At 40.2% G+C, this 15,217-nt stretch overlaps 1 protein-coding gene across 2 annotated transcripts in view; it reads right to left on the minus strand.

Annotated features, from left to right (window-relative positions):
• The window catches only part of VEPH1 (ventricular zone expressed PH domain containing 1), a 149,073-nt gene that overhangs the window by 17,686 nt on the left and 116,170 nt on the right, over positions 1-15,217 (minus strand). For both annotated transcript variants that reach the window (XM_060767640.2, XM_067466013.1), the window contains exon 13: positions 5,472-5,589. In XM_060767640.2, the coding sequence (XP_060623623.2) occupies positions 5,472-5,589 (118 nt within the window). The remainder of the gene's footprint in view (positions 1-5,471; positions 5,590-15,217) is intronic.

Raw genomic sequence — 15,217 nt, forward strand, 5'->3', positions numbered from 1 at the left:
GCTGTTTCCACCCTGCTGTAGGATTTCAATGGCTTCACATCTTCAGATGGCAATTCATTTTAACTGGCATCTGTTTTTCTCTACATATCTCCATCTGTCCAGAACAGTGTAATGTTTCTAGCTCAAACACACCGGTCCAAAAGAATAATTGGTGTAGTTCTGTTCAACTGGGCCACACCCAGCAAAAATGGAAATCAGCAACAAAACAAACGCGCCATATAGGAAGTAGAAGGCCCCATTTAGTAACATTACATATCAGCAATTCCTCTTTGCTGAGGCTTTCTGCATTATTTTAATTTTTCAAATTGCATTTGTACAGAGTAAGATCTTCAAGTGAACTGTAACTTAAGATATGAAAGCCTTCGACAATACATTGTAACTTAAGACATGGTCTGAGTGTGTATATGATACAATTAGGTAAAGGTAAAGGTTTTCCCCTGACATTAAGTCCGGTTGTGTCCGACTTTGGGGATTGGTGCTCATCTCCATTTCTAAGCTGGAGATGAGCCTCCAGTGGCCAGCATGACTACATGGAGAGCTGTTACCTTCCTGCCGAAGCGGTACCTATTGATCTATTCACATTTGCATGTTTTCAAACTGCTAGGTTGGCAGAACCTGGGACTAACAGCGGGAGCTCATGCCGCTCCCCGGATTGAAACCTGTGACCTTTTGGTCAGCAAGTTCAGCAGCTCAGCTCCTTAACCCACTGCGCCACTAAATAAGCCCTGGACTGATCAATATTCCAGTTGGGATCCTGCCCATCTCCTTGTCTGCTATCTTGGGTTCACAGATGGAATAGTAAAGTGGATAGAAACATGGAATCCACTTGGAGTGTGACACTAGTATAAATGCTGCCAGTCTATTTCCAGATACAGGTCCAGGCTACCTTGCAGATGCTATCTCCTTGTATGAATCAGCCTGGGTTTGGAGATCCTCCAGAAAGGCCCTTCTTTCATTTCCACTACAATTATGTCGACTGAATACATAAGTAAACTGGTATAATGTTACACTCCACCAGCTTTATACTGTATTTTATCCATGAAATAATACAATGCTTCAATTTCCCTCAAATGCTCTTGAAGTTATTAATTTATTCAAATTTGCCTGAAGTTATTAAACAGTTTTTCTTTTTTCAGTAGACATGCACATTTAATCAAGATCAATCTGTTGGTATATGTGGGCCCTGGTGGTGCAGTCGGTTAAACCTTTGTGCTGAACAACTGACTTGAAGGGTGGCAGTTCAAATCCAAGAGACGGGGTGAGCTCCCACTGTCAACCATAGATGCTGCTAACCTAGCAGTTTGAAAACCTGCAAATGTGAGTAGATAAATAGGTACTGCTTTGATGGGAAAAGGCAAAGAGATATTCCATGCAATCTTGCTGGCTACACGACCAGGAGGTGTTTATGACAACGCAGGCTCCTTAGCCTGGAAATGAAGAAAAGCACCACCTCCAGAGCCAGAAATGAAAGGTGAAGTCTTTGTCTTTGTATATGTATTTGTGTTTAACTGTATTTCCATTTGTAATAAGGCATTGCTTGTTTATATGTTGTAATCTGCTCTGAGTCCCCTTGGGGAGAAGGGTGGAATATAAATGATGTGTTATTATTTTAGTAATGTTGTAAGGTGGGCAAGAAATAAAAATTATTACTACTACTACTACTACTACTACTATTATTATTATTGTTAGAAACACAACAAAATGAGTCCACAGCAGACACTCTGCTGGCTGTTGAATTGGATCACATGTTGGACACTTCCCAAGTGTCTAGCTAGGACTGTGTGATGTATCGGCGAATAATGTGTGCAGATCCCAGTAAGGTGGCCTTTTGCAGCTGGCAGATGATGATGATGATGATGATGATGATGATAATGATGATAATAATAATAATAATAATAATAATTATATTGCAAAGCTGCAGAACTTGAGCTCAGTATACCTTGGTAAAATGAATTATTGCTAAAGAATCAGTTAAATTTGTTATTTAAATAAAAGGGATGTTGGGAATTTTTAAAATCACAGCCTATACAGTAGGGATATTTCAACTTAGCGTTTTCATAGCAATCAGTGCTTTGCAATAGTCAATTGGAAAACGTGTCCCCTTTGCTTTTCGAAATATGATAATGCTAGTTCAGTCAAAATCTCAGAATCAGTGCTCTAGCATATCAGTTTCTCATTATTTAAATCTAAATTCACAGGAATTCTATCAATTCCTGAATAAGTCATCCTGTGTCGTCATGTTGGAAAATGACACTCTCATCTGAAAATATCTTTCAGAAATATTTCAGTACTTGAGCATCATGACAGTTCAATACATTTATATCCTCTTTTCTTCTCTCTGAACACTCACTCAAACAGACTTGAGTAAAAGAAAATACAATACTATAATTTAAAAAATGACACAAGTAAATAGTATTTTAAAAGCAATCAATTGAAAGTAGAGTCACTGCCCAAGATAGCTGAGGCTTCTGGAAAATGAAATCCAGGTTACCAGAAAGACCAAAGTTTGAGACCACTGGGGTAGGGAAAGATATCAAGGGAGCTACATGTTGTTTCTGAAAGGTTTTAAATTTTTCCCCAACTTTTCCCAATTTTGTACCTGAATTTTGAATTTGAAACGTGAAACATTCCATTAATATATTGTCAAAGGCTTTCATGGCCGGAATCACTGGGTTGTTGTAGGTTTTTTCGGGCTATATGGCCAGACCTCCCTACCTCTGAGGATGCTTGCCATAGATGCAGGCGAAATGTCAGGAGACAATGCCTCTAGAACATGGCCATATAGCCCGAAAAAACCTACAACAACCCATTACATTAATATTTTGAATGTTAAAGTTACATTAACTATATTCTGTCATTTCTGTGCTGGAGAGATTTATGGGTAGGGTTGATTTTGCGCAATCACCAGTTAAAACACCATCTGCTCTGTATCTAAGCCTACTCAGCATGCAGTCTAAACTAAATACTTTGATATATGTTATCTTTTCTTTAGTATGCTGAGTACAGAAACACTAAAAATGAAACATCAAGTCTGAAACAAAAACCATCCATTTGAACATTAGTGAATGATTTATATTTTGATATCTGTTATCAATGAAATGTCATAAGCTGTCAGCTGCCAAAACCGATCAACTTTTCAATTGGACAACATATTATCTATTGTTGTTAAAATATCACTGAAGGCTAAATAAAATTCTGGCAAATAGCAATTATGAAATATCAAATAGCAGAATTCAATATCAAGTATTGAAATCATTGTCATCACATGTCATACTGTTGTCAAAAAATGCTGAATGTTTGACTTTAAAGAATAGCCAGAAATATTTGAGTAAGCAGCATTCATGTAGTTAGTCAAATTCAGTTGCTAATCCAGCAACAGAAATCCTTTGTACCAATTGGATTTGTCACATTTTTTTCTTATGATTTAGTAGTTGAATCATTCTACTCTAGATAAAACTATTTCTTAGGGCTGGGCAATTCGTTTCGTTAATTCGTAATTCGTTAAAAAATTCGTTAATTTTTGAATTACAAAACGATTACAAAACTTATTTTTAAACCTGAAAGTGTTTTTAAATATCGAAACGGCAGGCACCAAAAATTTTGTATTTCCGTCCATTTCGGAAATACGTAAGATGGCCGCCTGGCTTGCTGGGAGCTCTCCTCTCTCGGCGCCGGCTGAGCAAGCGAGCAAGAGAGCGAGCGAGAGGGTGAGCGGCGAGCGAGAGGGCGAGCGAGAGGGCGAGCGGCGAGCGAGAGGGCGAGTGAGAGGGCGAGCGGCGAGCGAGAGGGCGAGCAAGAGGGCGAGTGAGAGGGCGAGAGGGAGGTCTCCTTCTCTTTCTTTCCTTTTCTCTTCTTTCTCTCTCTCTCACCTTTCGCAGGGGGGTTCTGAGCTCTCTTCCAAAGAAGGCTCACTTGCTTCCTCTTCTCTCTCTCTCTCTCTCTCTCTCTCTCTCAATTCGAGGCAGGAAACCCCTCCATCCTGCAGCCATCTACACTGCAGCCTGGATGAGGTTTGGCACCACATTGGCTCAATGCTGTAGCATCCTGGGAGTTGTAGTTTGGCAGCCTGGGAAAAAGAGCCCCTCCTGGAAGGAACCCATCCTAGCGAGAGGGCGAGAGGGCGAGCGAGAGGGCGAGCGGCGAGTGAGAGGGCGAGCGGCGAGCAAGCGGCGAGCGAGAGGGCCCGCCAGAGTGAGTGCCTGCCTTCCCTCAATAATAATTTCTCCTCCCTATTCTACTAAATTAATAATTAAATTTAAAAAATATTTTAAAAATATTGAAAAAAAAAGGGCGCCATCTTTACAAAATGTTTTGTAAATATTTACGAAATTTCGTAAATACCGAACTTTTTTTTTGGAAAATTTTGTAATTATTTTAAATATCGAAACAAAAAAACACCCCAATTACAAATCGATTTTAGAAACAATTTTTTGCGTTGTTACCCAGGCCTACTATTTCTTCGATTTAGGCCAGAATGTTTGTTTAGTTTTTGCCTTGCTTTTAAGCGAAATCTGTTTCAAATCAACTTTTGGCCAAGCTTTCCAAGAAGGTACCTATCTTTTCTGATACTGACTAGCTTTATGATGACACAAAGTCTTGTTCAGTTTTATATCCCACTTTTCTGCCAAGATAGTAAAACCCAGGCGGTCTCTTGTTCAGGCACTAACAGCTCAGTTTAGGAAAGCTGGTATGTCAATTGCTTTTAGGTCAGCAGTAAGCAATTTAGGCAGCCTCAGGCACCATTTTAGCCAAGCTCACCATGGTACATACTCTGCTACCACTATGCTACCAAATTAATTGTAGCTTTTGGCCACTGAATCTTGGTGGCAAACTGAAACAAACACTTAACATTGCTTGTTTACTAGTGCTTTCCCACAAAGAATCTGAAGTAAACCACAAAAACCCTATTAGAACAAGCAGAGTTGGTGGACAGCATGGCCCACAGTCATGTGAAACCACTTGGGTGATTTCTCATGGCTATGGACTGACCATATATTGAAAACAATTCATTTAGATCTTATCCCTGGACCAGTGCAATGTCTATGTTAGATTTTTCTTCACCACAGTTGCCCCACAAAATTTTTGCATAAATACATTTTGCCTTGTTGCTTTGATGAGCTTATGCACAACATTTGGTTGAGATGTAAAGTTCACAGTGAAACCCGAGGTACTAAATGCTCTTGCGTTTAATAAGAACTCTCTCTATTAGTTGTGCTCATAACTATAACTCCAGCAACATATCGCTATCCATACAAGCTCTAGACTACAACTCTATATTGACTTACTTGGGAGTAAGTCTAACTGGACTCAATGGGGCGTTTGCATGGGTAGGTATTATTATTGTAGGAGTAAGCTGTTAAAGATTTGGGTGCATGATTCATGCCATTTATGAAAGTAGCCTTCAGCTCTGTCAGATTCCAAACTTTGTAATATCTGTCTATCACAACATTATGAGGAAAAAAACTGCTTACCTGTTGCCTTTTCAGGATTATTGCACATGAAACATTGCCAGGCCCCTGCTTCCTCGCTGTAACCGAATAAATCAAAGAACCTCACTTCTTCCAGGTGTATCTGTACATGGTCCAAATCCTAGGCGAGCAACACAATAAAAGACACAAAATCCACTAGGAAATCATTTGATTGTCGGAGGTACAATTTATTGTCTGCAAAATTAAAGTAATAAGGTCAAGTTCTTTCTGGTGATGGGAACTAAAATAAAAGCATATGAACAGCGGATTCAAGCATTCTGTGTGATGTTTTGTAAACAATATCTCTACTTAGTCATTTGGGCTTGGCTGACTAAACTGAATACAATCCAGAAAGAACTTCCTTACAACTCGTATATCCAGAAACTATCCAGCTAAGAGAGGGACAGCCTATAGTCTAAGGACACTTTTCTTGCAGGCTGTGGAATCCCAAGACGTACAACCCATTTTCTCTGTTGATTGGTCACCAAAATGGAGGACAGAGGCAGAAAGCTCTTTCATTGCTGGAGAAAACAGTGATTTTTTAATACTATGCAGGGGAATTTTTTCATACTATAGCACTATGATCCACTTTAACTGTCATGATGGCAGCTTAAAAAACCAATGGGTTTTTTGGGCTGCATAAATAAGAATATAGTGTCTAGATCCAGGGAAGACATTCTTTCCCTCTATTCTGCCTTGGTCAGAGCACAACTGGAATACTATATCCAATTCTTGCGCCACAATATAAGGGAGATGTTGACAGGATGGAATGTGTCCAGAGAAGGGCAACTAAAATGATCAAAGGTCCGGAGAACAAGCCTTATGAGGAGTGGCTTAAAGAGCTGGGCATGTTTAACCTGAAGAAGAGAAGACTGAGAGGAGACATGATAGCCATGTATAAATATGAGGGGAAGTCATAGGGAGGAGGCTTGTTTTCTACTTCCCAGGAGCCTAGGATGTGGAATAATGGTTTCAAACTACTTCACCTGAACATGAGGAAGAACTTCCTAATGGTGAGAGCTGTTCAGTAGTGGAACTCTTTGCCCCAGAGTGTGATGGCTCCTTCTTTGGAGCCTTTTAAACAGTGGTTGGATAGCCATCTGTTGGGGGTGCTTTGAACGCAATTTTCCTGCTTCTTGGCAGAATGGGGTTGGACTGGATGGCCCACGAGATCTCGTCCAACTCTATGATTCTATGACTGAATCTTATGGAAACCCTTGAGAAAAGTTCTCTTGTAACAATTCTAACTATTCTCCCCTAAAAAAATATCTTCATTGCCTGTGAAAGTGGAATCATAGCATCAAAAAAGTATAGTGTGAAACAGATTTAGTTCTGTGAGGATTCTGCAACTGGACAAGGTCCTAGGAGATTACAACATACTATCCTCATGCATGAGATTTAAAGATAACTTCTATTTTATACTTTTTCAGATTTTTCTTTCAAAACATTATTTCAAAAAATAAATTATGCCAGTGGCCGATTTTAAAGAAAAGAATAGGCTTAATTGTCTTTCAAACAATGGATTTAGTGCTCATGTCCCAATACAAGGTATCACTGTATTATTTGTTGATGTCACAGTACCGTACAGTCTTGCTTATCTCTCATGAACGGGCTGGCAGAATGTCGGATAAATGAAAATGTTGGATAATATAGAGTCTCCTACTGTTAACCATACAGTAACACCTAGAATATTAACAACGGGGACTCAAATGTTTAAGGCAAGGTAACACTAGCAGGAAGTGTCCGGATGTGGAAGAGGAGCATGGAAATCACAGAGGGAAGGAGGGAGGACACTTCCAGTCCTGCCTCTTTTCCTCCTTCCCTCCTTCCTACTCCTCCTTGTCTTGCCTTGTTCACATATTGGGAATGGAGAGAGGGTTGGGGAGCACTCCTTTAATTGAAGGGGAAATGCTGGGGGAAAAGGGGGACATTGGATAAGAGCGTTGGATAAGACGGAATGTCAGATAAGTGAAGGTCAGATTACTGAGACTCTACTGTACCTATTGTTTTATTTTCAGGTTTCCCTGATGAAGTTTTGCCATTTAAGATGGGCTGCATATCACCCAAATAATCTTACAGTGAGATCTTCTAAGACTACAATAGTCAAACAGACTACAATAGGCAAATAGTCAAAAGGCTGCTCTGCCGCCTACAAGAAAAGTGTTCACAGCTTTTTCCAGATTAAACAGAGAAAGGGGACTTGCTTAGCATGATTTTGTAAAAGTATATGGAGGAATTTCCCCCCTCACAAGTGACAACACAATCTAGCACATTGAATTGCAAAAGAGCTGCTGGGTTTGTTTTCAATGTAACCTAGCTGATGTCCTTTGACAAATATCCGTGAAGCAATTGACCGGAAATCTGTGAGGAAATAAATACATCTGGAAACATTTTGCATACTGGCAAATTTGAACTATGTTACACAAATATCTTCTGTGGCATATAGATGCGAGAGAGTACCACATGACATTTTTGCAAGCTGTTTTTTGAAGAAAAACAAAACAAAACAAAACCTCACAACAATTTGACTAATGTGTGCTGATTTGGTCATATTCCACAACGTGCAACTATTATGGAAATTATAAAATCTCCCACTGAGGACACTTAGGCATTCTGCCTTTACAGGAATGTCCTTATTATCCAAACTCTAAAATACGTAAAGAAACAAAAGGAATTTAGCCATATCTTTTTGCTATCAATATGTCATTTTTAAAATTATAATGTATGTTTATCATCCCAACTGGTCAAGATTACTATAAAGCATCAGCAATTGGATTTCTAATTCCCTGGTTGAACATTCCCAAAGGGGCCTCCAATTTCCAATGGAGGTACTAAGCCCAACAAAGGGATCTTAACCATGGCATTTTCCTTCAATGACATTTTTCTAATCATAGAATATAATAGAAATTAAACAGCTTTCAAACCAACAGGGACAGAGTAGGGAGCACATAACAGTTGGTTACAGTTGACTCTCCATATCTACAGATTCTGCATGGATTCAACCATTTTCAGCTTGAAAATATTGCCCTCTTCAAAAAACAAAACAAAAAGAACTCCTACAATGAATTCCCCATTGGTTGTGGATCTCCCACAACAGGGCTAGTTTGGTCTCCACTTCTAACAGGTTAGCTGTATCTATGTTTACATGTTTTAATCTCCTCTTTATCGAATTTTACATGCTGCATAAATATTATATAGAACTCCAATAATGATTTAGATCTGAATTTCTGCAGTGACAAATGGCTGGACTTATGATGAGCTTTGGAGTACATTCCAGTTCTACATTTCTATGATTAGTTGGTTCAGCTGGCAGTGGGGGTGGGAGGCATAGCTGTGTGAAAATCCCATTTTGTATCAAGAGAAATTACCTGTGATTTCAATAGGACAGATGTGACCAATTAGGCCACAAATGTAATTGATCCAATGCTGTCCTCCATCTTGGCCACCATTTGACCCCACTTTTTTATTACTGGAGCAGTTTTCCCTTTTGTGTATCATAACATTTGTAGATTGTTTTACCAGAGGCCTCTTATTAATCTCAGAGCCCAGTTTCTCTCTGATCCTAGTGATAATTGTATGAAGGCAGCACTTGTTAAGAAAGTGGGAATAACGTTTCTGTCCCTGTGCTGGACAGCACCACTGTTCAACCCTCAAAATACCCATGCCTGATGTATAGTGGTTGAATAGTTCATTTTCTCAAATTTACCTTTCTCCTAAAATGGGAATTAAAGTGGCATACAATATATACATTGGGACGTCTGGAAAGGAGCAATCAAATGAACCATTGAAATGTTTCAGTAGATGCTCAGTGACCCAGTGGATTGATGCAGCAACTTATAATATACAGTACACACACTAGGCCAGGGGTCCCCATACCTTTCAAGTGGAGGGCCGATTCACGGTACCTCAGACTGTTTGTGGACCAGACTTTAGTTGCATATGTGTGTGTGTAAGCATATGTGAACATGCATGCCAGCCAGGCACCCTGCAGCCATCACCCCCCCCCCCTCACACACACAAACACTTGCCTCCACTGCATGCGTGCATTACCCATGCACGTATACATGTGGCATACATCCACACATGCTTGTTTTTATAGTGATAGGGCCCAGAAAAATGACCTTGTTGGCCTGGATTTGTCATGCAGGTGGTAGTTGGTGGACTCCTGTATTCAGGAAACTGGAATCCACTGGCTTACTGCATTGGCTTATGGAAGAGGCTCCATATAAATAGTGTCTGTATTCACAGATTCAGCCACCCACAGCTTGAATACACACACACACACACACACACACACACACAAATAAACAGCAAATACAAAATCTTGATTTTTCAATTTTTATGTAAATAGCACCATTTTACTACACCACTGGTGGCGCAGTGGGTTAAACCCCTGTGCTGGCAGGACTGAAGACCGACAGGTCGTAGGTTCGAATCCAGGGAGAGGCGGATGAGCTCCCTCTATCAGCTCCAGCTCCTCATGCGGGGACATGAGAGAAGCCTCCCACAAGGATGATAAAACATGACAAGGATGATAAAACGTCATTGCAGACGGCCAATTTTCTCACACCAGAAGCGACTTGCAGTTTCTCAGGTCGCTCCTGACACGACAAAAAAACCCCCCAAAAAACAAAAAACCTACACCATTGTATATAATGGGACTGAATGAATGAATCCATGAAGCAAACCTCAGTGGATACCAAGGGGCCATTGTACTGAGAACAACACGTTAATAGCAGCATTCCTGGCTGCAATAAAACAGGGAGAAAAGAGGTAAAGATCCTCTATGAATAAGGACAGAAGATTTCCAGCATAACCAGGAGGAAGTGGACATGTTTGGAAAAGAGTTCCAACCTGACTCTAAGACAATGCAAGGCAGCCACTACAGAGAGCAATGCTGGGGGAAAGCAATTCAAGTTCCCAACAATTCCTGTTGGATGATAAATGTATACATGCCACATGACTTCTCCTGTGTTTTCTAAGTCCATGTATGCCAAGCTATCTGATGTTGGGGACCAGAAACTTTCCCTTCCAAATTCCAGGGACTGGTTCCATTTTTGTGTGTGTTTATTAGCTACAACCATTTCTTTCTTTCTGGAAACTTGCCAATGGCCCGTGGAAACTTCTGGAAACTTTCCAATGCCTTGGGAATTGGCACTGGTCCATGTGCCATGCCCTTGAATAGAACTACTCTCTAAGCTAGCCTGCAGCTTTCAGGTACAGAGGACAATATTCCATCAACCCATCACCATTGTCAAAGTAACTGCCTGTCTGGTTCAACTCTGCTCATGAAATTGGGGCAGGTGGGAGGCATAGCTAGCAAAATGTTTTGGCCTGCCTTCCATTTTAAGACAGTAGGAAGGAACGAAAAGCAAAATGAGATGATAATTCAAGTCTTCACGCACTATTAGTCTGGTTTTTGGCTGACAAAGCTAATGTTTATTCTAATGAAGAGTTTACATAGTAAAATGGCTATTGTACAAATAATGAATTACCCTGCAGGCCCAAGTGGGTGGTTCAACAGCAGTTCATTAAACAACAGAAAACAAAGAGCACTTTTTCCCCCGTTCCTTGGATTCAGCTCAAAAGGGGGCATGAAGTAGTGGTGGTCTCCATCTGCATTGCAGAGACAACAAAATGCAAGCTGTGCATAAGCATGCACACCTGGATGGGCACATAGATTGCTAGAAGTTAAAAATCTATCACCACCATTCTTTTGTACAGAAGAAATGTTTTTTTAAAAAAACTTTCCATAACAACTCCATATGCATTCAGCAAAGACTGGCATGCATCCAGATGGTGGGCGTTGTGCCAAAGAATGGATAGAAGGGATGAATAAGGTCTTCCTACCTCCTGAGTAGTTATGACAAATGTTTAGAAACACGACTTCAATCAGCTTTTAGAAATAGTTTGAAAAATAATCCCCAACAAAGAGTGTTTAACCATGTTCAGACTGTCAGGCATTCTGAATGTTTCTGACTGATACAAAACATCTGGCTGTCATTGATGAAATGCAGCAGAGAAGTGTAGTTGACATTCTTTATTATGATAGGATGAGCCAGCTGTAAATTAAAACAAAAACACAAACAGACAGATTTGTTAACTTGCCATTTGCAAGGGAAAAGTCTTTTCCTTGCTGTTTACCAATTGGGTGTTCCATTCCCAGTTTTTTTAATTACACATCTTTCCCCAGGAAACTATACTCAAGCCAAATCTCTAGCTGAAGCCACTGGAGTACATTGATTCATGTCTTGCAGCAAGCCTGGCTGTTAACTATCATTAATCAAAGGTAACTATCTAGATTGCAAAGATGTGTCTGTACCAGTAACTGCGGTCTCCTTTAGTTTTGGTACACTAAATGAAAAAGCAAAAATTAATCCTCTAAAACAGTGGTACCCAACCTTTTTTTTTATCAGGGCCCACTTTGACCAGGGACCACTTGATTGGGGACCATTTTGACCAGATACTACTCTCCAACATTAGTACCAAAAGGTACTGCTTCTTGGCAGCGGGTTGGACAGGATGACCCATGAGGTCTCTTCCAACTTTATAATTCTATGTTTCTAGCGGCAGGGCTGGTTAGCTCTGTGGAAAGGAGCAGAAATAAAATAAAATAAAATAAAATAAAATAAAATAAAATAAAATAAAATAAAATAAAATAAAATAAAATAAAATAAAATAAAATAAAATAAAATAAAATAAAATAAAATAAAATAAAATAATAAAATAAAATAAAATAAAAAAGAGGAAGGAGGCCACAGCCCACAGCTTGAAAACCACTGCCCTAGAAGCTTGAATGACATGGTTTGGGAGAACCTCGTTCTCATAATGTTAATTTTGGTTTGCTGATTGCATATGCCACACTGCTTACAAGAGTGTCTCTGTACCTCCAGAACACACAGTAACCATTCCTATGACCGAAGGCAGGTACTCAGCTGAAGGAAACAATGCATTCATATCTGAAAACATTGATACGAATCCAGACTTTACAACAATGTCTGGCACGATCCAGATGTGATCTTGGAGAGCTTCATTATTTATGACACAAGCCAGTGCTTGAGTCATAAGTCTCCAGAACACTGTTGAAATCAATGACTGTTATGCTGCCATCTCAGGCTTACTTCCAAGTAAGTAAGCCCAAACAAAGAACACACACCAAATAACCCTGGTTAGAACTAGAGCTGTTAATTGCATTGGGCACAAGAATAATGTTTAAATACTCTAAACATGTCCTGATCACTACATCTGTGTAGTACAAAATCTGAAATCTGGTTCAGAATCATCCTCCCATCCACCAACTTTTTATATGAAACTGCTTTATTCAGGAACAAAGCAAATATGGTGTATGTAAGCTACCCTGATTCCCCCTCTGGGGTAAAAAGGATATAAGTGTCTTAAATAAATATGTACCATGAGGACAGAAGGAGCTCACACTTCAAGAACAAAAGGGACACAGGCAGTCCCCAAGTTATGAACAAGATAGGTTCTGTAGATTTGTTCTTAAGTTGAATTTATTTGTACGTCAGAACAACTACATTTTGTAAATGTAACTCCAGCCAATCTATCTATCTATCTATCTATCTATCTATCTATCTATCTATCTATCTATCTATATAGAGAGAGTTGTTTTTGATAGCCTAGGGAAGGGTTAACACTGTGGTGTTTGTTTTGCTGTCTGTGCCCCTTTTCAGAAGATTTTACTTCACTTTCTGTCCCTGAGACAATTGGATTTTAAATATTTTAGCATGTTGTGGAAACAAGGATTGGTGACAAAGCTTCAGTGGATACACCCTTTTCCCATGAAAAGTCTTACAGGAGTGAATTTTCCTTCCTAGAGGTAGATTTCTTTTCACTTCCTGTTGTCTCACCCCTGTTCTTAATTGTGAATGATTTGTAAGTGGGATATTTGTAACTTGGGGACTGCCGGTACATGGTTGCTGAGATCTGCTTGTAACTTCAATGGCCCAGTCAGTCTTTACATCTCAGAAGTGACTCCTGTTGGAAGAAATGGGGCCATGGGGAGATTAGAGTCTTCATCACATAGAGGGTTGAAAGCATTGGATACTTGCACCCCAGTTGATCCACTGCACCCTTTGCCGCCCATCACATGATGCACGCTAACTTCTGGAGGGCTTTGTTGATGAACACAAGTATCCTATGACGCTGCACCCAGAACATGGAAGGCTTCCTATGTTTTGTAAGGAACAACAGGGCCAGTGTGGAGATAAACTGCATGGCAATGCTTCCCCATGAGTGATGGAGAAGCGTTGCTGTGGGCAAGGCAGGCTGCAGGGTGCCAGGATTGCCCCTCTGCCCTGCCAATTCACTACAGAGGTGAACCAGCCCATATATTGTTTTAGTTGACAGTCAGCTCATGATCAGCTTTATCTCTTAAAAAATAGTAGCAAAAAAGCAAAAGCCCTTCAGGAACCCCAGGAACTTCCCACTAGTAGGGGAGAAAATATTTCAGAAGCTGTTGGCTAAAAGAAGAGATTATGAGACTGCAGAAGGAGTTTCCAAAATCTTGTTTTCCACAAGGGATTACTTTGCTGCAGTTTGCAGAAACAATACAGCTGGAATGGTAGAGAGCCTTCTTGCATACTTTTATTGAAAGTGAGCAACAGGACAGACCCACATGTTCTACACACTCTCATCCAAATGGTAATAGGATTGTGCAAGTAATATATTTGAGAATAATAGCACTTGGTGGTGGTGTGTATTTGGTGAAATTTAGATGACCTAATAGCTAAAGAATTTTGTCAAAGAAGGTTTTCTCTTTCCTCAGCACTTTCCTCTCTCTTAGTGGTGCCTTTATTGCATTTCTGAGGTTCAAACCACACACAGTATGCCACTTCCTCCTTCTTATTTTTCTTTTCAAGCCAAGATGGCTGCTTGGATAAACTAAATATGAGGGAAAAAGAAGTTTCAACAAATGTTGAACCTGAAAACAACAGGAGATAAATATCTTCCTTCCTTCCTTCTTTCCTTCCTTCCTTCCTTCCTTCCTTCCTTCCTTCCTTCCTTCTTTTTTGCTTATAGTCAGGGCATATTGGTATGAGATTAAGGGCTTGTCAATGCTGGGCCCAACCTCAATTGGAACCAAAAGTTAAACCTGGACATTCACATGATCAGACTTCTAGTCTGTGACACGGTGTAAAACAGGTTATTCTGGTTTATTCCACATCATGCTAAGTTGGGGAATGCTTTAGTGCTTCAATGAATTTCAGAGCAGCCCCATATTTCAGGTTTATTGTGGACAGCAGGACCTGCTCCAAAATGAACTGGTCTGTCCAGGTCAGTGCCACCATCCCTCTTTCTCTGTGTTTTGAGGCACACAGAAGATAAGATGGATCGAGGGTGCTGTATCATATGTGTCACTGCAACAGCCAGCCAATACTGGCATCAATAAAGGTGCCCACACAATGAGGTAGAAGGAGGAGGCAATCAGGTATGGATGATTGTGCAGTGGTGTCAAATTAGTTTCAAACCAACTGGATGTTCCTGTCATTGCTGCAGGAGATAGAGTCTGAACAGTTTCTGCACCTGACTGGTCCCACATGTTGGTGTATGTGAGCTCTGAGTTTGGTGGACTCTAAACACATTGGGCTTGAAACAAGAAAATCCACTCTATTTGGTGCAAACCTTACTGGCAACACTTGAGTAGTCACCTTAACTTAATTTATGGGGTTGAATGCAGAGGAGACAGTAAGAAGCTATGACAGAGGATTCTGTATGTTGCCCTTACTAAT

Source organism: Anolis sagrei, chromosome 3 (genome assembly GCF_037176765.1).
Source record: "Anolis sagrei isolate rAnoSag1 chromosome 3, rAnoSag1.mat, whole genome shotgun sequence".
Classification (NCBI taxonomy): Eukaryota; Metazoa; Chordata; class Lepidosauria; order Squamata; family Dactyloidae; genus Anolis; species Anolis sagrei.